At 34.7% G+C, this 22,939-nt stretch overlaps 2 protein-coding genes across 13 annotated transcripts in view; one reads left to right on the top strand and one right to left on the bottom strand.

Moving 5' to 3' along the window:
- The window catches only part of LOC130082291 (multiple PDZ domain protein), a 109,521-nt gene that overhangs the window by 38,855 nt on the left and 47,727 nt on the right, over positions 1-22,939 (bottom strand). For 9 of the 12 annotated variants that reach the window (XM_056247128.1, XM_056247131.1, XM_056247138.1 and 6 more), the window contains 7 exons: positions 22,263-22,436; positions 18,636-18,845; positions 16,919-17,029; positions 16,471-16,629; positions 11,054-11,165; positions 7,132-7,330; positions 1,713-1,754 (listed from right to left, as the gene is read on the bottom strand). In XM_056247128.1, the coding sequence (XP_056103103.1) occupies positions 1,713-1,754; positions 7,132-7,330; positions 11,054-11,165; positions 16,471-16,629; positions 16,919-17,029; positions 18,636-18,845; positions 22,263-22,436 (1,007 nt within the window). The remainder of the gene's footprint in view (positions 1-1,712; positions 1,755-7,131; positions 7,331-11,053; positions 11,166-16,470; positions 16,630-16,918; positions 17,030-18,635; positions 18,846-22,262; positions 22,437-22,939) is intronic. The other 3 variants (XM_056247129.1, XM_056247134.1, XM_056247137.1) reach the window with 3 other exon arrangements.
- mrpl21 (mitochondrial ribosomal protein L21) overlaps positions 1-22,939 on the top strand; it is a 167,422-nt gene that overhangs the window by 121,586 nt on the left and 22,897 nt on the right. The window lies entirely within an intron of this gene.

The raw sequence follows: 22,939 nt of genomic DNA, 5'->3' as shown, positions 1-22,939 counted from the left end.
GCTGTAATTCAGGGTTAATTCGGGTAGTTATAAAGCATTTAGTAGTGGTCAGTTAACTATGTTTGTGAGCTCATCTAAAGTGAGGACTATTCATGCCTTGTAAAGCATTTATAAAGGAGATTTAAAGGCTGTTAAATATTTCTATGTTCTGTATCACTGTGTTGTGTTTGTTACATTTTACTGTTTAGAAGATTGATGCGCCTTTAAATCTCCTTTATAAATGCTTTACACGGCATGAATAGTCCTCACTTTAGATGAGCTCACAAAATAGTTAACTGACCACTACTAAATGCTTTATAACTACCTGTATTTACTACATTTACTTACACTTTCTAAGTGATCTTATGAATAACTGACAACTCTTAAATAACTGGTTTATAAATAATGCTATACTTCATTTAGAAATTATTAATTGATCATTAACAAAGTATGAAAATACAATTATTAAACGCATTATAGATATGCTTATAAATCAAGAAAAAAAGTGTTTATAGCTGTATTTATAAACTGCTTATTAATGTCTATTAATGCTTTATAAATGATGAATTAACTGTTTACTCATGCTTAATAAATGATTAATAGCATGCAGTTATTATAAAGTGTTACCATCATTTTGCTACTTTGTACTATATTCACAGGTGCTGAACTAACTGGCAATGTATTAAGAAATATTTTCAGGTGTTTCTTCACAATTTCATTTCTCTAGTTAAAATGTTTTGAAGAAAACAAGTTTTTGAAAATATGTTTCAATTGTGTTCAGTGTCACAATAATCATTTTAACATGCTGATTTGCTGCTCAAGAAACGTTCCATATTATTATCAATGTTGAAAATAGTTGTTTCAAATTTTCGTGGAAACCTTGTTACATTATTTCAGGATTCCTTGATGAATAGAAAGCTTTTATTTGTAATAGGACATAAATAGTAACATTATAAATGCCTTTACTGTCACTTTTTACGTGTATGCATCATTTTAATGCATTCTTGCTGAATAAAAAGGTTTTTTTTGTACATAAAACCCTTTATCTAAGTATAATAAGTATAATATTTCAATGATATACAAAAGTGATGATTATTTTATTGATCCGTACTAAATTGTAAGCAGGAAGGCTTTGAATTTGTGTATTTGATAATAGTATTATTATTATTATTATTTTAACATTTTTATTTCCATCATGTCCAAGTAGATGAAGCGGGTCGTCTTCTCTTCGGTGTCATTTCATAATTACGCAAATAAAAAAAGTGAAACCAGAAGTGAAAAAAATTAAAGTGAAACAATTTACAGTAATCATAGTTAATTCGATCAAATAATAGTGAAAGGCCTTTTTGAAAAAATATAAAGTAAAAAAAAATATATATACACTAAATATAATATAATTTTAAATATAATATAATGTAACATTTTAAAAAGTAAAAAAAATTAAATAAAAGGTACTGCATAATAGAAATGACCCAGGAATGATCATTTGCACTCAGCAGAAGAAAGTCATACAGGTTTGGAAAGACATGAAGGTTAAGTAAATGATGACAGAACTATTCCTTGCTGTTGTCAGTCGTTAAGCTTGAGTGTGATTACAACAGAATGGAAGGAGGAACAATCAGACTTTTTAGATAAACCTCTGTAGAGACAGCCCAAAATGCAGAACGAAACGAATGCAAGCAGGGAGTGAGGACAGACAGTGTAAATCAAGCCCAGATGAAGGGAGTACTCACACAGAGATGGGACTGTGCTCTTCCCCCGCAGCACCTGTGGATCTGGAAACGTGAAGAGCAGTTTACGGACGGCAGCCGACACAGATGCGGCTGCCATCAGGATGCAAAATAAAGCGACTTACTAGTTACTATAGCTAGTATAAGCACTCTGCTGCGAAACGAGTTCTGCATTGGGTTCCCTTGTAAAAAAGAAGTGCACTTAAGTGTATTTTAGTGAGCATTTTTAGTGTACTTCATATCTAAAAAGTATGTTTTTAAAAAACTGCAATTACAGATAATATTAATTAAATAAAAGGCCACTTAAGTGTACTTAAAGAGTCTACACTTTCATGACTATGTTTCTTAACGCACTTAAGTACACTTTTAAAAAGTGCACTGTAATAATGTCAAATTAAAAAAATATATATTTTAAAGTATTTCAAATCATTATGTTTTAATAATCCTTTGTCGTGCTTTAAAGAAGTAAACTTATTTTGATGTGTTGACTAACATGCTAAAGGAAAGTACTACGTAGATTAGAATTTTAATTGCATTGTGTCGATATCACATTTAAAGTTAATATATTCTAAATGTAATAAACTGCAGTTTCATCATTACAAATATGTAATTACTATCAATTATATTACAATAATAAACATATATTGAATATGTGACACACAAGTTTTAATAGAAATTAAATTAAGATGTATTTTAGTTTACCATAAATGTTTGTCAGTACATTATGTAGTACATTTTACCAATATTACACATTTTCAAAAAATAAAGAGGCACTTAAGCACTTACATAAACAGGACTCTAAATTTCAGCCAATTGCATTTAATATAAATTTATTTATAATTCATTTTCATATAATTGCAATTAACGTTCAATTAAGTGTTTGAAAACATAACATTCAGTTTGCACTTAAGTATATTCTTTCAAAATATGCTAAAGTGTACTTCTTTTTCACAAGGGTTCTGGGTCACCATTGGGCACTGATAAGCCTGGGCTGGTTTGTGAGTAATGCTTTATGAATGTTTCTTTAACCTTTTATTGTAAATGTAAATTCTGGAGTTCTGGTGAAAGTTAATGGCTCTATTAAATTGGCAGTACTCATAAAAAGCAATCAACCATAACCCCTGACCATACATAAACTTCATTGTAACATATTTTTCAATGCGATTCAAGATTGAAGTACCATCAGATTGTAACACAGCTGACATGCAGTCTCAAAATGTGTTACCAGACACAGAAAGAACAGCAAGATGCGCAGTAACATCCAAATATGCCTGTCTGGCAAGTTCTCCTGTGACGCTGAAGTCGTCCCTCGGTCATTCTTAATCGTGTGTGTAACAGACTAGACCTGACAGACTAAAGGCCCGTTCACACCAAGAACAATAACTATAAACACAGCAGCGGACGATATCGTTCTGTTTATTATAAGCGCGTGCTTGTCTGGCGCTTTAAAGGGATACTCCACTTTTTTTGGAAATCGGTCTTTGTCAGGCACGTGGGTTTGTTGTGTGTGACGTCACCGCAGGCGCCATTTTTGAGGTATCGCTACTGACTGTGAGCATTAAAGAGATTACAAGAGTAGAGATAACAAGTAAATAACTCGCAAAACTGGAGAAGCACAAGAAAACAGAGGAAATGCCGTACCACAATAAACTCGATAAATATGGCAGGTACCGTTATTTGGAGAAATTGTCATCCATTCAGAACATAGATCCATATATGAGCTGACTGCAGTAAATTGGAGTGCTGATCCCGCATTGCTTTCTCATCCTCATACTGGGACATTGTCAACTATCTTGTTTATGGTATAAGCGCATATACCAGTGAACAATTTAAAAACTATAAATCTCTTAAAACCCACGGACATTTTACCAACGGCTGAGTACAGGATTTATTTACATTCCCACCGAAGGACACAGTAGTAACAGCAAAGATAGGTTTGCTGTATTGATGATGATGATAATGTCATGTTAAGGATGGTTTAGTTTTAAAAAATAATGAAAAACACAGTTCTCCAACAACAGAATACCCCTGCATCGATACCTTACAAATGGCGGCTACGCCCCATAATGCACTTCGTGTGTCACGAGTGTGACGTCACCTGTATGGAAGTAAAATAATCCCAAATGTTTTTGAAACAAAAAGCCTGTTGAATTGTACTACTTGAAAAAAATATGCATTGCATTAACCCTGCTTGTATTTTAATGCATTGTATTTTTAGGGCTTGTATTTTTATAGGCTGAAATTTAGCATGGTTGAATATTTAAGCTGTGAATATTTCAAATCAAATCATTTCAAACACATTTTCATTAGTAAAATTTCAATAATCCATATTCACCTTTCATATTTCATTTCCCAAATATTCAAACTGATTAAAAATACAACCTATAATATTCAACAGGCGGATTTCGGTCCATTTTATTTCGCTTTGCAAATTCGCTTCCACAAATTCAGTGGTTCAAATTCGACAGTAAATTCAACGTTGACATCCAGGAGCTGCAGGAAAAGCAGTAGATTACCGAGCATAATCTCCATCTGCTGTTAGTCGACCTCACCAGCAGGGGGTGCAAGCGCGTGTTGTTGACGAAGACCAGAGCAACAGTTAGCGCAAGCCATTCATTCATAAAAACTCAGCATGGATTATGTTTTTTGTGACGATTATCTGGGTCAGTATATATGCGGAAAAGATGATAAAGGCACAAAAGCTGTTTTTATGTTTCATTCATTGTTACTTTCCCTGTGTAGCCTTATGTTATCAGCCTTTTCTACAGTGAATGGGATTATAATCTGTTTCCCTCAATACATCATCATACTCAAAGATTCCCCGAATTCCGTCAGGACAAAGCGCTTAACGTAGCTTAATGGACTACAGTGATATAAAAGACCAAACTCGCACCTTATTTGGAAAGTATGTATTGTACATGTACTGCATTAGATTAAACTGGGAAGTAGCACTTTCATATTGTTGTTCTATATTGTTAGTTTAACTAGTCGCTTTGGATAAAAGTGCCAGCTAAAAGACTAAATGTAAAATTGGGTTGACATTCGCACATTTAGGGACCGTCTCTAAAGTAACAAGTCCTATAGGCCTAAACGTTTCTAACTTCAATAGCAAACTTCAATCTATTTGAATAAATTGCGCATTATGCCTGAGCCTGACACCTACATGAACACTTTACAGTTGGCTTTATGACTGTAAGTCGTTCTTTTCAAATGGTATTTAAGTTAGAAACGTGTATACCAATTTCGTATGTAACTTTAGAGACGGTCCCTAAATGTGCGAATGTCCAATGTCAAACCAAATTTATGCCAGTATATCACTGGGAAACGCTCAGCATTAAACTTTGCGCGTTAAATTCATATTCTGAGTCCATCTGCTAGCCTGCGAGTTTGGTCTTTTATGTCCATTAAGTTACGTTAAGCGTTTTATATGTCCAGCAGGGGAATCCTGACATATTGAGGGAAACCAAACCCTAGTACTGCATGCAGCACATCGCTGCAATATAAGGTTAAGGCAACTAAACAACCAAGAGAAATATGTCAAATGTAACACTGGATCTGTACATCCGCATCGGGGGAATAACATTATCGTTCATGGTAGAGAAAGATGCATGTAACTTAGGCTACACAGGAAAAGTAATCGTGAACACACTGAATTTCACATAAAACAGACGTCATAATAATCACAAATACACTTACATTTTTGCAAATAAGTTTTTATGAATGAATGGCTTGCACTAACTGTTGCTCTGGTCTTCGTCAACAACACGCGCTTGCACCCCCTGCTGGTGTGGTCGACTAACAGCAGATGGAGATTATGCTCGGTAATCTACTACTTTTCCTGCAGCTCCTGGATGTCAATGTTGAATTTACTGTCGAATTTGAACCACTGAATTTGTGGAAGCGAATTTGCAAAGCGAAATAAAATGGACCGAAAACCGCCTGTTGAATATTATAGGTTGTATTTTTAATCAGTTTGAATATTTGGGAAATGAAATATGAAAGGTGAATATGGATTATTGAAATTTTACTAATGAAAATGTGTTTGAAATGATTTGATTTGAAATATTCACAGCTTAAATATTCAACCATGCTAAATTTCAGCCTATAAAATTCAAGCCCTAAAAATAAAATGCATTAAAATACAAGCAGGGTTAATGCAATGCATATTTTTTTCAAGTAGTACAATTCAACAGGCTTTTTGTTTCAAAAACATTTGGGATTATTTTACTTCCATACACCTGACAAAGACCGATAGGCTCATTTTACAACTCCCCCAGAGTTAAAATGTTGAGTTTTGGAATGAGAGTATAGTTCCTAGCCATATCAGCCTAGAAAATCGCAACTTTACATTTTCCGTCGGTCTTAGTGCACGATGTAACTACAGAAGAGTCAAGTTTTAAAAAGGAAAAATATCGAAACTCTTTGGTCTTTTTTTTTTTTGAGAAATGCTAATGGTCTTGTCCACTTCAATGATGTATGCTAAGCTATGCTAAAAGTGGTACCGTCAGACCCGGAGATCGGCTGAATGGATTCAAAAACGGTAAAACTCAACAGTTTAACTCTGGGGGAGTTGTACAATGAGCCTATTTCCAAAAAAAGTGGAGTATCCCTTTAAATGCTCGAGCTCATTACAGCAGGATGGATTCTGATTGGCCGTTCATCAGCTGGATAAAATCGTTCTGAAAGTGATTCCAACGATATTGTTTCTCTGTTCCTCTATCAGTGTGAACTCTGCTATTCTTTAATATTGTCAATAATATTGTAAAAGAACTAATATCTTTATCGTTATCATTATAGTTATTGTTCTTGGTGTGAACGGGCCTTTACACTACTGGTCAAATATTTCTTATTACTATCAATGTTGAAAAGAGTTTTTGTCAAGATTCTTTGATGAATGATGAAGTGCTGCATTTATTTGAAATATAAATCATTTGTAACATTATAAATGTCTTTACTGTCACTTTTGATCAATTTATTCAATCAGTAATTTATTCGAGTAAAATTTTAAGCATCTCAAACTTTTGAGCAGTAGTGTATGTTCAGTGATATGGAAATAAACAATATACTGCCTTTTAAAGCCACTTTTAACAGCAAACACAATAATACGCATATTCATTTGGTGGCTTTCCTCAGAAAATATTAATAAATGTGATTTTTGTAATTATTAATCAGTATATTTCATAATTCATGAGATTTTTTAATTAAAGAATTAATAGCACCAATTTTTTTTTTTTTTTTTCAAAAAGACAACTGAAATCCTCTGTTTCGATGACGTAAAACAATAAAACACAAACCCTTTCTGAAGGGAATGTAATTAGCCATGTGTCAAGAAACAAAAACAGAGAGAGGTTGATTTCTGCCTGAGAAGTTGAACAGAAGCTAAACTTGAATGCATGAATCAGGGTTTGTTTGAACATCTCACCCCATGTCTGGTCCGATCAGAGAGTGTCTGCGCAGCATGGCTCGCGCCTGCGCGTTAGTCAGATTTCCTGTCAGTTCTCCGTTGATGGCCAGAATAAGATCTCCGACCCCGAGTCGTCCATCCCGGCTGATGGAGCCACCATGAATGATGCTGCGGATCAGCATACCAGCTCCATCCTTCAGCGCACACACGGTCATTCCTGAAACACACGTGAGTATAAAATTAGCTCTCTTTAAATCCATAAAATGGATTAAATAAATAGGTCACATGCCCTATTTGAATTTTAGTATTATAGTAGTAGTAACTATAATCTAATAGTATTTTATTATTATAGTAGTATTTTATTATTATAGTAGTAGTAAGTATAGTATTATTTTCATGTGGGTGGGTGTATAAACACACACGAAGATAAAGATATATGCAAAAAGGCAATATTTAATAAATCCACAGGTTAATCCACAAGAACAGAGTAACATACAACAACACATCCATTAACTGACGACACTGGACACTGAACTGAAACAGAACAGAAGTGATAATGATGATGATGATAATGAGTGAACAGCTGAACATAATTAGTGTCCGTGACAAGAAATGAGTGACCAAGCCAGACAATGATGAAACACAAAGAAAACTAATTTAAAAAGAAATAAAAAATACAAATAATAAAAGTATCACTTTGCAATGCAAAGGCAGACATTTTAGTGGGAATTATGAACCCCTTACACATGGATGCTCTGCTCCAAAACCCACTGAGCTGCATACAGATGCGGCATTGTAGTTAAAGTGTATTTAAAATTGACCATTTTGCCCGATATTTGTGTGCTTAAACTTTTCTGCTTATGGGGGTATTGCATGGCTATCTTGGTCTCATTTGAGCAACACTTAGTAGTGGGTGTTAGGTCAGCATGGTAAAAAATCCTCTGCCAGGAATGTAAATGTACTTTAATTTAGAATCTTCCTAGATCTAGAAACAGAGAGCATTAATATGGAAGTAAAATAATCCCAAATGTTTTTGAAACAAAAAGCCTGTTGAATTGTACTACTTGAAAAAAATATGCATTGCATTAACCCTGCTTGTTTTTTAATGCATTGTATTTTTAGGGCTTGCATTTTTATAGGCTGAAATTTAGCATGGTTGAATATTTAAGCTGTGAATATTTCAAATCAAATAATTTCAAACACATTTTCATTAGTACAATTTTAATAATCCATATTCACCTTTCATATTTCATATCCGAAATATTCAAACTGATTAAAAATACAACCTATAATATTCAACAGGCGGTTTTCGGTCCATTTTATTTCGCTTTGCAAATTCGCTTCCACAAATTCAGTGGTTCAAATTCGACAGTAAATTCAACATTGACATCCAGGAGCTGCAGGAAAAGTAGTAGATTACCGAGTATAATCTCCATCTGCTGTTAGTCGACCACACCAGCAGGGGGTGCAAGCGCGTGTTGTTGACGAAGACCAGAGCAACAGTTAGTGCAAGCCATTCATTCATAAAAACTTATTTACAAAAATGTAAGTGTATTTGTGATTATTATGACGTCTGTTTTATGTGAAATTCAGTGTGTTCACGATTACTTTTCCTGCCTACATGCATCTTTCTCTACCATGAACGATAATGTTATTCCCCCGATGCGGATGTACAGATCCAGTGTTACATTTGACATATTTCTCTTGGTTGTTTAGTTGCCTTAACCTTATATTGCAGCGATGTGCTGCATGCAGTACTAGGGTTTGGTTTCCCTCAATATGTCAGGATTCCCCTGCTGGACATATAAAACGCTTAACGTAGCTTAATGGACATAAAAGACCAAACTCGCAGGCAAGCAGATGGACTCGGAATATGAATTTAACGCGCAAAGTTTAATGCTGAGCGTTTCCCAGTGATATACTGGCATAAATTTGGTTTGACATTGGACATTCGCACATTTAGGGACCGTCTCTAAAGTTACATACGAAATTGGGATACACGTTTCTAACTTAAATACCATTTGAAAAGAACGACTTACAGTCATAAAGCCAACTGTAAAGTGTTCATGTAGGTGTCAGGCTCAGGCATAATGCGCAATTTATTCAAATAGATTGAAGTTTGCTATTGAAGTTAGAAACGTTTAGGCCTATAGGACTTGTTACTTTAGAGACGGTCCCTAAATGTGCGAATGTCAACCCAATTTTACATTTAGTCTTTTAGCTGGCACTTTTATCCAAAGCGACTAGTTAAACTAACAATAAAGAACAACAATATGAAAGTGCTACTTCCCAGTTTAATCTAATGCAGTACATGTACAATACATACTTTCCAAATAAGGTGCGAGTTTGGTCTTTTATATCACTGTAGTCCATTAAGCTACGTTAAGCGCTTTGTCCTGACGGAATTCGGGGAATCTTTGAGTATGATGATGTATTGAGGGAAACAGATTATAATCCCGTTTACTGTAGAAAAGGCTGATAACATAAGGCTACACAGGGAAAGTAACAATGAATGAAACATAAAAACAGCTTTTGTGGCTTTATCATCTTTTCCGCATATATACTGACCCAGATAATCGTCACAAAAAACATAATGCATGCTGAGTTTTTATGAATGAATGGCTTGCACTAACTGTTGCTCTGGTCTTCGTCAACAACACGCGCTTGCACCCCCTGCTGGTGAGGTCGACTAACAGCAGATGGAGATTATGCTCGGTAATCGACTGCTTTTCCTGCAGCTCCTGGATGTCAACGTTGAATTTACTGTCGAATTTGAACCACTGAATTTGTGGAAGCGAATTTGCAAAGCGAAATAAAATGGACCGAAAACCGCCTGTTGAATATTATAGGTTGTATTTTTAATCAGTTTGAATATTTGGGAAATGAAATATGAAAGGTGAATATGGATTATTGAAATTTTACTAATGAAAATGTGTTTGAAATGTTTTGATTTGAAATATTCACAGCTTAAACATTCAACCATGCTAAATTTCAGCCTATAAAAATACAAGCCCTAAAAATACAATGCATTAAAATACAAGCAGGGTTAATGCAATGCATATTTTTTTCAAGAAGTACAATTCAACAGGCTTTTTGTTTCAAAAACATTTGGGATTATTTTACTTCCATACATTAACACCTGTGACGTTAAAAGTCCGGTTCTAAAGGGATGGTAAGCACCCCCAAATGAATGCGAGAGTTCCTTCAGATTAAATTTTAATAACCTAATAGTGTATTTTGGCAAAGCAGACTGGATTCAGATTGCTGCTCTGGGATAAAGCTGTCCCTAACTGCTGGTGTACGATCCCGCAGCCAAATCCAAATCCTAATAATTAGTGAAAAGCGAAATGCTCACTGTAGATCAGTGGCTGGAGAAAACTTTATTTTTAACTTTCAGCTTGTATTCGACCTTTGCACAGCAAAATTTTGCGGGTGAAATGTAGGCATCTCAAAAAAATCCATGCTATCTTGAATTTCGCATGATATCTGAAAAAAAAATATCCATGCAGATTTTGCATTAGGTTCAAGTTTGTTGAATATTGACACACAAAATCATTGTGTTGACCAATTACAGTAGAAAGCAACTTGGTTTGGAAGTGACCTCTGTGTGAGTGGTGCTTGTTTGTTTCTACACTATTTACAGTGTACAGTGGAGCTTCTTTACTAATAAGCTAATAACTGTAACTGTGTTGTTTGCCATTTCAAAAGAGGGTGCTTCTGAAACTGGGGACATATTCATTTACATTCATTTACACACAACATAACAGCCTTTGTGAAAAAGTAGTGCGCTTAATTTTACTTTTACACTGTTGAGTGTGAACTTTTAGTGCACTTTAAATCTTGAAAGTAAATTTGAAATGTGTAATAAGTACTCTATTTAAAAAAAAAAATGCTTGTGTACTTCTATTTCACAAGGGAATACACATTCCCATTCTCATACCTAGACTGGAGCTGCCCTTGACCACAGTGATGGTCCTCTCAAAAGTGCTCCCCGCAGTGACGTTTAGCTGCTGGGTCTCATCTGCGGTTTTAGCGGGAATGAAATCCTCTTCCTGTGAGGAAAAGAGGTTAGAATCCTCATCAAAAACAACATCAAAGACTGAAGTCAAGGACACAGTGTGATGAAAGAGGTTAGTAGGATGAGGTCGGATTGTAAGGGTCTTGTTGGGAGGCAAGAAGGATGGGAACAGAATGGCAATACTAGATTAGCAATAATGAGTGGTGCCTGACTTGACTTTCAAAACTCGCCACCACAATGTCGGAGTAGGTCTGGCGACTTTTCCATTATTTATATTACTAAGGTATTTTGAGTGGGTTCAAAGGTTTGATGGCAGTAATAGGGCAGCACGATTTAGGGGAAATCTAATTGCGATTCTTCTGATAAAATTGTGACTTAAAAAGCTATTTTTTAAGCTTCAGGCTAGCTGTGCTTAAAAAGCATTATGTAATTATGTATCAGTAATAAAAAAGAAGAAATATTGCTATTGTAATAATTCACTCAAAAATAAAATTGAGTATTTAATAATAATAATAATCGTATATTATATTTTATATATATTTTAAAAATAAAAAAAAAATATGATTTAAAATAAAAATATTACTATTATTATTATTACTAAAAAACGTAATAAGAAATACTGTTATTGTAATAGTTCACTGTAAAATATAAAAATCAAGTATTTAAAAAATATAACTATTGTAATTATTATTATTATATAATATTAAAATAAGAAATATCGCTATTGTAATATTTCACTGTAAAATACATTTAAGAAAAATATAATGCAAAATAAAAACAATACGAATATTTATGGCCGTCTTCTTTTCATTTAAATCATCAATCTTTTTAGGACGGAAACCTTAGGAAGCCCTTGAAGCTTCTCTTTTGATGACAATAGTCGGTTTATAAGTGTTTCTAATTCTAAACAGCATTTACTGTGAACTGAGCCGCTCTGAGATGCTGCAAACACCAGATCATGAGTAAAAGAACAAAGAGCCTTCAGTCTGAAACACGTACTGCATATATTTATTTAATTAAAAGCACAGTCTTTATGATTCGATAAGCACACAAAGCCATATCGGGATTTCGGATTATCGGGAACATTGCTTGTAGATAACTTACAAATTGTAGTCAGTTACTGATTCTAAATTACATGACAAAAATTGTAGTTAGTTATATAATCTAGATTACTCATTTTAGGTAATGTATTCTGACTACATTTGATTACTTGTTTTGACTTAACTCATTTATCACATCAATTTGAATAGGATAATCCTGTACCATATTGACATAAAAATACAAAGAGAAAGAAAATATATTCCATTTTGCTATCAACAACATGAAGTGTATTAAATATTATATTACGTCAGGGTTTCCAAGACCGGGGTTCATGATGGAGTCTATTGCATGTAAATATGAAATGACGTGAATTTGTACATTTGAATGTGTTTGAAAGACAAAAGCCTTCTAAAGACAGTAATACATGGTTAAATGATTCATTGAGTGATAATACAAATAATGATGCATGTGTTTGTAAGGAGCTGATTAGATATGCAATGTTTCAATGTTGAAAAAAAAAACACTTTTTAAAAGTACTTAAGTACTTAATTTTTGGAATATGATTACATGTAATCAATTACTACCCAGCACTGTGTATAGATAATCCATGAAAGATTCTGTTCAAGAAAAACCCTGGGAAGACAAACATCTGCAGTTTCTTTACACAAATTATCAGTTGATTTATATCCACAATTAGAGTCAAATCAGAGGCAGATAATCTCCTGATAAACAGTGGTGTTAATGACCTGCTGAAGTGCAATAACGCCAGAGAGCAGTCATTGGTGAGAGCCAGGGGAGAGTGTTTATGAATGTAGCCATGATTCATACTGCTGTAATTGAGTTCGCTCGTGCAGAATGATTCAAGAGGGACTGAATCACTCAGCTATGAATCTGAGCAGAGACATCCCAAAGCAGGAGCCATAAAAACACAGATAAAGCACAACTGATGGGACTCGAAACAATAAAGTCGCAAATTACAGAACAGAGAGCTGTTGGGCCTGTGGCATGCTGGTCTGGAGAGAGTTTTCCTTAACAGTGGGAGTGAATGGAGCTGTTAAGCAAATGACATGCGAGGAGGTATCGGGGTAATTTACCATCAGAAGTTTATCTGGGAAAAATATAAATTGGCAAGATTTTTCCTTCCACATCACAATGTGAAAGCACATACTGTATATCTCCAAGCATACTTGAATGGCTTTTAAATGCCACAGGGTCAAAAGTGAGACGAAATATACACATTTTTTATATTCTATTTATATGCTATTAGCAGGGGTGGTAAATTTTGAAATAATTGTGGAACTTCTATATGTCGCTTAAGGCGAAAACACTCAATTTAGAATTTACTAATTGTCATTGTTTTATTTGTTTGTTAATTGTTAATTCCTACTCTTGTGAAAATGAAGTGTTCTTAATTGTATTGAATGTGCACTATTAAATGTGCACATAAATGTATTTTTTAAAAACAGTACATGCAGATAATATAATATTATTGAAATGAATTGCCACTTAAGTAGACTTAAAGAGAGTACGCTTTCATGACCATGTTTCTTAAAGGGATAGTTCACTTTGAAATAAATTTTTGGTATGTTTTAGCTTACCTCAAGGGCATCCAAGATGTAGGTGTCTTTGTTTCCGCAGTAGTTTCAATTTTGATATTTTTAGGTCAAACCGTTCTTGTCTGTCAGTGATATAATGCAGGTCTATGGTCACCACCTCAAAGAGCATGCACAGAGAAGTCCAAATTAAACATGATTTAATGACTCGTAAATGTAAGTACACATTGGTGGCCTAAGACACGAAACAAGCGGTTTCTGTGAGAAAACGAACAGTATTAATATCGTTTTTACCTCTTGTAACCACAGCCACGTCCAAGTGATCTGAGGGCGCGAGCGGTTCGGTCTGCGCAAGCGCCGGAAAGAGCCGGAAGTGATCTCTCGCGCGTGTACGGCACTCATTGTTTACACAGAGATTTCGGAAGTGTTACCTTTCACTGTGAAGATCTAAACATATTAAGATATACAGAAATTGGAAAGGAAGACGATTTCGATATATCAACAGACAACGTTGAATTTTTTTCGTACACGCCGAGAGATCACTTCCGGCGCTTTCCGGCGCTTGCGCAGACCGAAGCGCCCGCGCCCTCATATCACTTGGACGTGACTGTGTTTATAAGAGGTAAAAACGATATTAATACTGTTCGTTTTCTCACACAAACCGCTCGTTTCGTGTCTTAGGCCATCAATGTGTACTTACATTTACGAGTCATTGAATCATGTTTAATTTGGACTTCTCTATGCATGCTCTTTGAGGTGGTGACCATAGACCTGCATTATATGACTAACAGACAAGAACGGTTTGACCTAAAAATATCAAAATTGAAACTACTGCGGAAACGAAGACACCTACATCTGGGATGCCCTTGAGGTAAGCTAAAACATAGCAAAAATTAATTTCAAAGTGAACTATCCCTTTAACAGAGTTAAGTGCACATTTTAAAAGGGCACTGTCACATGGACATTCTCTTGTGCTGTATTTGGTTTTGTTTTCTCTCTGTCTGCTTAGTACCACTGTTTTCTTATGTGTCTCCTAGGTTCTCATTACTCTCTTGCTTGTTACTATGGTAACTCCTTAGTTCCCTCATTTGCTTCACCTGTGTTTATCCAATTATCTCTGCTTGCTCTTAGGGGCTGTTTACACGTCACCATTTTTAACTAAAATGTAAAACCTTCTATGCATTTTGGCCGTACATAATACACGACAACAGCGTTTTGGGTGCCTGAAAACGCAAACTTTTGAAAATGGGTTTCAAAGTGCAAGTTTTTGATAACGGTCTCTGTGTAAACAACAAAAACGAGAATCGCTGAAGATGATGACGTCATGCACATGCGTATTACATGTTCAGTCTATAGTGTTTCATCGCCATCTAATGGCCAAGCAGCAGAATACAGCGTTTTAGTTGTTTTTTTGCGGATCCATGTGAATGGGGATCGTCTGTATGCGGAAAACTCAAAGGAAAAACTTCTCTGTTTTAAGCACTTCGTTGTCGTGTAAACGTACCCTAAGGATTTATATGCCTTTGATTCTGTTCTCTTTAGTCATTTCTCATTTGTGCTTAGTATGGTTATGGTTTATCTTCTATAATCAGGTAACAAGATGTCTATTGTCAAGACAATAGACAGAAGAGCACATGGCACAAGAAAACATACATGATAAACCATGTGCTTACACCAAAACATGACAAAAACACAAGCAAATAGCCAGTGAACACAATCACAAGCCATGTGCTCAAATAAAACAAGACACGAACACGCAGCTAATGAGAACTCTCATAAGCCATGCGTTCACACAAAACATGACGACATGAAAGCACGCAGCCAATGAAAACACAAGCCATGTGCTACACAGCACAAGACAAAACATAACATGAAAGCACGTGGCTGATGAAAACACAAGCCGCATGCTTCACAGAACACAACAACACAAGAGCGCTTGGCCAATAAAAACATAAACCAAGTGCTCACAAAACATACGCTCACACGAGAGACAGGGCATGGAGCGTGAGTGTCCGAACCCCGACACGGAACCGAAAACCAAACTAGACATAAGAGCCGGAATCTGAACACCTCGCTCCGAACATGAAACAAATTACACAGACAAGACAAAGACAAGATAATACAGGAGCCTCAGGGCTCTGTGACAAAACCAAGAATAAACTAGACCGAAGGGAACCCTGACATAATTTCAAAAAACTGTTTTAATAATCTTTTAATAGATGTTTGTCTTTAATAATTTAAACTGCAGTGTGTTTTTGATATTACATTTAAAGTTCATATATTTACATGACATACAAGTTGGGTTACACCTTATTTTAAGGTGTCCGTGTTACAGTGTAATTGTTAGAGTAATAAAAATTAACTACATGTACTTACTATAGGGTTAGGTTTAGGATTAGGGTTAGTTGTATGTAAGTGCACAATTTAAAGTAATTAAATAGAAATTATAGTAACTACATGTAACTTGTGACACTAAAATAAAGTGTTATCACAAGTTTCAAAAGAAATGACACTCTAAATTAGTCTTTTTAAAAATCTGCTAATATGTACTTTTTTCACAAAGGCAGTTTTGAAACAGCCGCATTATACAAATTATTGATAAAACAATACCAAAGTGTCTTAGCTGGGCATGTTTACTAAATACTTTAAAGTTTGTATTTGATTATTCAGTGTAAACCCAAAATCTAATCTGATTGTACATGAAAAGTGCATGTTTGAATCTGATTGGTTGCTGAATCTATATACCTTAGGTGTGGAGGCCTGTCTGGTCATCTGATAGGTCAGATCGGTGCTGCAGAAACTGCCATGTTCAGCGATCATTGACTGCAGCAGCTCGTCCTCCTCGTCAAGAAAATTACGCTCAAACGCCTTTTCGTCAGACAGGTCTAAATCACTGGAGTCGATCTGGAAGGGTTGTTATGTAGATCATAATTATAATAGCATCAGAGAATGATAGTTCAAATAGTTTGGGATGACACCCATGGACTTATAGACAATATTCTTTCTGAATTTGAATTTGAATGAGTTTTCAATGCTGCCATGTGCATCTCTTGCTAAAAGTTAATACTAAATGTTACTCTTCTAAAAAGAGGTGTCTGCGTCCTATAAACACTGACATATCGCTCCCACAAGAACGTTGCACTAATAACATGCTTTGAAAAAAATGGTTTTGTTGTGTTTTATAAGCACTGACCACTGCAGGCTCAGCGCGAAACACAACTTCCTCCTCATCATCATCATCACAGCCCTCCGTCAGGACTAGAGCCGAGAAGATAAAGGAGGAAGAGCCATCCTCATCCTCAGTCTGTAAAGACAGGGAAGTGTCACCTTTATAGACATGTGACCATCCACTCAATGATCATGTTTATACCACACTAAGGTTGGGCGTTATGACCAGAATCTGGTATATCATGGTAACTGTATAATTCCGATATGTATGTATGTATATACACAAATACTACCATTTGGGGTAAGAAATTATAAATTTTTTAATCAGCAAGGATGCATTAAATTAATCAAAACTGACAGTAAACACATTTATAATGTTACAAAAGATTTCGCTTTCAAATAAATGCTGTTCTTTTGAACTTTCTATTTATCAAAGAAACTTGAAAAAATATGAACCAGCACAACAGCAAATCAGCATATTAGAATGATTTCGGAAGGATCATGTGACACTGAAGACTGGAGTAATGATGCTGAAAATTCAGCTTTTCATCACAGGAATAAATAGCATTTTACAATATGTTACAATAGAAAACAGTTACTGTATTTTTGATCAAATAAATGCAGCCTTGGTGAGCATAAAGGACTTCTTTCAAAAAATAAATAAAAATAAAATTCGTACCAACCCCAAAATCTCGAACACGGTAGAATGTAAATGTATATGTGTGTGTGTGTGTGTGTGTGTATGTAAAAATGTTATGTGTGTGTCTCTTTTCGATATACTATGGTTTCAGAAGACTTGAAATAATATATTGCAAACAATACTATGACAATTCTTTTATACGTTTGTTTTAGAGCTTGTGAAAATTTATGAACATTAACAAAAATTTCTACTTTGTATTTTCATATTATTCTTCGTATTTACGATCATTTTTGGAAAAGCCCCGCATACTGATGCCATGCATTTATCTCCAGTGTTATAGCAGACTCTTTTGCACGGCACATAACACCCAGACCAAGATCAGAATAAAAGACTGAATTTGATTTGATTTGGTTAGAAATCACTGTCTTTTTGCATGTTAGTAGTGCAAGGTTGGTAAGCGAGCTGAATTGTTTGATCAGACATTTTAACATCATCGATATTTATGATCACGCCACAGATTTGATTGTACACTGTTTTTCTAAAGGCAAGACGAAGAAATGCTTTGTCTGTTTCATTGCAGTTCTTGGAAGTGAGTCATTTGAACCATATTAAGAGGTGATGTTACCCAATCACACTTGTGAGAGCAGAACAAAAGGGTTTCGACGCACTCATGCAGTCTAAAGGCCTCTCACGAGATTAAATCAACAGAAAAAAAGACTCGATCAGATGACCCACGGTGCACTTGACAACCCACCATACACGCTCCAAACTTATGCCCCGAACCTCAAGGCCTCGGGAGAGGAAAAAAAAGGAAAGATGCCAAAATGTGCACACAATCCCAGAATAATGGAGCCGAGATAACAGCCTTGGAAAGTTGAAGAGTTTAAGATAAACTACAGCCCTTGAGACCTCTTCACAAAGAAACAGGCACACTCCTCTAAGAAGATTTCATTTCCTGAGGCTTTAAAGCACAGCAGACCTGTTTCATGAAATATTCAAAGAACCTGCAAAGGAATCCCGTTACAGCAACCACAGGTTTCAATAACAGAAAATTGTACAGAGGAAAAAGCTGCTTTAGAAAGTAGAGTCTGGTATTTCTTACGGGCAGTGGTTTGGCCACCCCGATGCGGACATCACCCATGTTTGCTCCCTTCAGAGCCTGCACCGCCTCCTCCAAAGTGGCGCTCTCCAGGTTGATATTGTTGACGTACATGAGACGGTCTCCCGGCAACAAGCGTCCGTCTCGCTCGGCTACACCGTCGGGAACTAACGACCTAATCACAATCACCGTCTTAAGGGAGTCCATTGGGTCCTGCACACATATGAACACACACGAATACACAGAGAGTATAACATTAACATTATTATTATATTAGACCTGCACAATGATGCATTTAATTAGAATGGGAATTGATATTTCAGTTTTTGTTTTTAAAAATATTGGAAGCACATGATTTTCTTGATATTCACTTTTGTTAATAGTTCTTTAAAGGAATAATGAATTACTGGCCCTCGTGTCATTCCTATCTCATATATATACAGTTATACTAGACGAAGATAAAGTGCATAGGTCTGTTGGCATACTTTAATGTTTTTAAAATAAATCATTTTTAATGCTTTTATTTATTTTTAATCATTTTTTAGTATATAACGTCTTTATAGTATACTTCCCTATTCAATTTCATTGTCTTTCAGTTCATGTCGGACATTCTGCTAAACAAAGAAAATTTGAGTCGGAACAACAACAGGGTGAGTAAGGACAATATTTCTTTTTGAGTTAACTATTTTTCTACTAAATAGATGCGTCAAGGAAAAATAAATAATGTAGTCCGAATTTAATATTCATATTTTATATTATACATTTAAATATATTCATATTTAAAATAAACAACCCCTGTGAAAAAGAAGTACATTTTAGCATCCTTTTAAATAGAGTACTTATTATGGAAATATTACACTTTAAAATAATATATTTAAGAGCGAACTGAATTGAATGTTTTTGGACATGTTAATTGCAATAAAATAAAATAAAAATTATACAATTTGAATTTGTATTAAATGCAATTAGCAGAGAAGCAGAGTGTTTTTGACCCACTAAGTGAGACTTAATCTTTAAACATAATTTCATAATTACTTCTATTGTTTTTAATAATTTAATTAATAAATTCACCACAGTAGCACGCATGCGATACAGTTTTGCATGTGTGTGAAAGAGAGCCGCTTGTTTGTGTGAAGTGAGAGTTGGTTGTCTGCTTGTTTGTGTGTAAGGGTTAATCTTGGGCCGTGTACTCATTAATGCTCACAACACCCTATTTTAGGTATAAAAAATAGGCAAGAAAGAAATTTTAAGTTAACATATGCAGATGCATACACCTTTCTCCTGTGTAGAGAATTGTACAGTAGTTTTTAGGATTTCCTGACAAAAAATTGGAAATTACCGTCACAGATTTTAATATATATAATAAAACCTTAGAACTTTCTTATGATTCATAGTTAAAAGCCCCCTGCATGTTAACAGGTCACCCTGCAGTTTTCCAAAAAAATAAAGGTTTTCTGTAAAATATAATGATATTTTTTTATTATTAAGATAATTGTTATTATTAGATTTATTCTTAAATACTGTTTTGTATTTTATTGTAGTTTTTACTTTACTTTTACTCAAAGTTTTATTCTTGTGCTACAAAACTTTCAACCTCTATAGTACCAGAGCTATGTGCAAAAAAGGTTAACATGCAGCCCTGCCGAATGTACTGACAAGCATTTATGGTAAACTAAAATATACTTTAATATCATTTCTATTGAAACTTGCATGGCATGTATTTAAATATATTTGTAAAGTTGCAATTTAGTAAAATATATTAACCTTAAATGTAATCGCTTAACACACTACAGTTGAAATTATAATCAAGTGCTTAACCCTTGTGTTCTGTTCGATTTCTGTGTACTCCCCTTATGGACCGGGTCAAATTGACCCTAATTGGATTCAATACAATTCCTCAAAAATCACACTATGAAAAACAACAAAGATTTAGATACAAACTGTAAACTTTTAATATCAGCATTTGTCAAACATTACAAAAACATTATATCTGAAAATATGATTTATGAAAATGTTTTTAAAACATTTTTTAAAGGAGCTGTATGTAAGAAATTTATTTGAATTAATCATAAAATGACCCTGATATGTCACTAGACATTAAGAAATCATGTTCATTTCAAATACTTATATCACTGACAACAGTAGTCCGGCCAGGATATTGTCATTTAAAAAGTGAAGTTGCAGCCCTCAACTGATGTTGATGTTGTCATGTTGTGTTTTGGTCTGATGCTCCACCCTCCACCTATCGACCATTCACGAAGTCAGTAGTGTTGCGCCATCCGGGTTGCCAGCTCTGCTCTAGTTACCACAGCTGCAGCTACACACGTGTCGGATAAAAAAATGCAGCCGATCTGGCAACCTCGAGTCAGGGGGGAGGGGGAGGGGATACACCGCTCTACAGTAATTTGAAAGTGATTGCAGTACCGGTTTTGGCCACAATCTTACATACAGCTCCTTTAAAACAGTTTTGTTTTGACAAAATTGGAAAATAAACAGTATACTGATTTTTTTGCATATTTTTTTTTTTTTTTTTTTACATTTTATGCTTTGAACATCTTAACTGAACAAAAAAAAATTGCTGTATAATGAAAATTTTTCATTTTCCTAAGTTAACTTTCCCTAGTTTCCTAAGACCTATTTTCCTAGTTTCATTATTCACTCACTGGGAAGTGAGAAACCAAACATAACAAAAACATTCATCAAATAAATGTTTTTTTATTTATTTTTTGGCTCTGTGAATCTGCCTTTGAAAATCCTACTTAAAAGTTTTGGTTAAAAGCTAGGTATTTTAGATATTTTGAATATTGAAATGAGAGCTTATTTTACTATCTGTGTCTGACAAAGATTTTCATCTGTAATTTGCAAATAATTCTGAACACTGTAATTTTATCTTTTTCAAGTGTGTTTGGTTAGGGTTAGAGCACTTTTAGATGCACTTGCCACGTTAGAACTGGAGTTGAAGTGCCCTGACATACAGAAAATAAATGTTTTTATTTTGTGTCTGTACAGTTGCTTTTGAATGGCTGTCTATGAGGGTCAAATTGACCCGCGAACATCACGAACGTAACAGTAATTTTGTTTGTATATGTCAAAACACATCAGCATGTTGAAACTTTGCATGCATGTTCATCATGATAAATGAGAAAAAGTCACAAAATATCAAGAAAAAAAACAAAGGTTAACCAGTATTTCCAACAACTTGAAAATCGAAACGGGTCAAATTGACCCGCAACATAACACAAGGGTTAACATGCGCTTTAGTATGATAGTCAACACGTCACTTAATTAAAGCACATTATTAAATTATTTTTTAAAGTAAAATGTTTAATTTGACATTATTACAAAGCACACATTTCAAAAGTGTAGGCCTACTTAAGTGTGTTGAGAGTCATGAAAGTGTGCTCTCTTTAAATGCACTTAAGTGGCCTTTTATTTCATTAATATTATATTATCTGCAAGTGCATTTTTAAAATATACTTAATATCTGATTCACAAACAGATGCCTTTCATGAGCCAGTTCTTTCAATGAATCAGTAAAAAAGACTCACAATTCAATATCAAACTCATGAGTTACTGCTTTATGTTTGACTTGTGAAATTGGAATTTTGGAAGGTCCTCCAACTTTCTCACCTGGTAATCCAGAATGCTGAAGCCCAGCCCACTCTCCCCTTTCTCTAGTTCAATGTCCTGAATCTCCGTTTCCCACATAGCTAACGGCGTTCCGGTGGGCTCTTCAGTCACATGATCTTTCAGGCTGTCCTCTGATTTGCCAGAGACCAGGAAATCCTCAAAATCATCCTGCACCTACACAAACAAGGTGAACACAACCTTTGTTTCTCATTAAGTCCCTAATAATTGTTCAGAAGCATAAAACATAATAGTATTCATGTAACTGGGTGGATGCAAAAATCCACACCTTTTATTGATAGCTAAACTGTCTCATGCATTTGGGCATGAAAGTCTATCCTCTGAGAGCGATTTGAGATGTACAGAGATTATAACGTGTAATCTGATATAATCCCAACAAAGGAAAGTCTGACTGAACTACCCCGGCTCGTGGAAGACAATAACTTTATCAATATAAAAGAACAGATTTGGGTTAAGATCAATTCGATTCACAATTCAATGAATTTTGATTCAATAAATTTGTTTGTGATTTGATTAACAACAATTTGAATAATCATTATATAAAAAAAAATGTATAGACAGTATATATATATATATATATATATATATATATATATATATTTAGGACAACCCTTACAGAAAAACCACATGAGTTTCACATGTGCAAAAACACATGTGAT

The sequence above is a fragment of the Rhinichthys klamathensis genome, unplaced genomic scaffold (assembly GCF_029890125.1).
Source record: "Rhinichthys klamathensis goyatoka isolate OS25496 unplaced genomic scaffold, OSU_Roscu_1.1 h1tg000042l_1, whole genome shotgun sequence".
In the NCBI taxonomy this organism is placed as follows: Eukaryota; Metazoa; Chordata; class Actinopteri; order Cypriniformes; family Leuciscidae; genus Rhinichthys; species Rhinichthys klamathensis.
The sequence above is the reverse complement of the archived record's forward strand: the minus strand, read 5'-3'. Positions and strand labels throughout refer to the sequence as shown.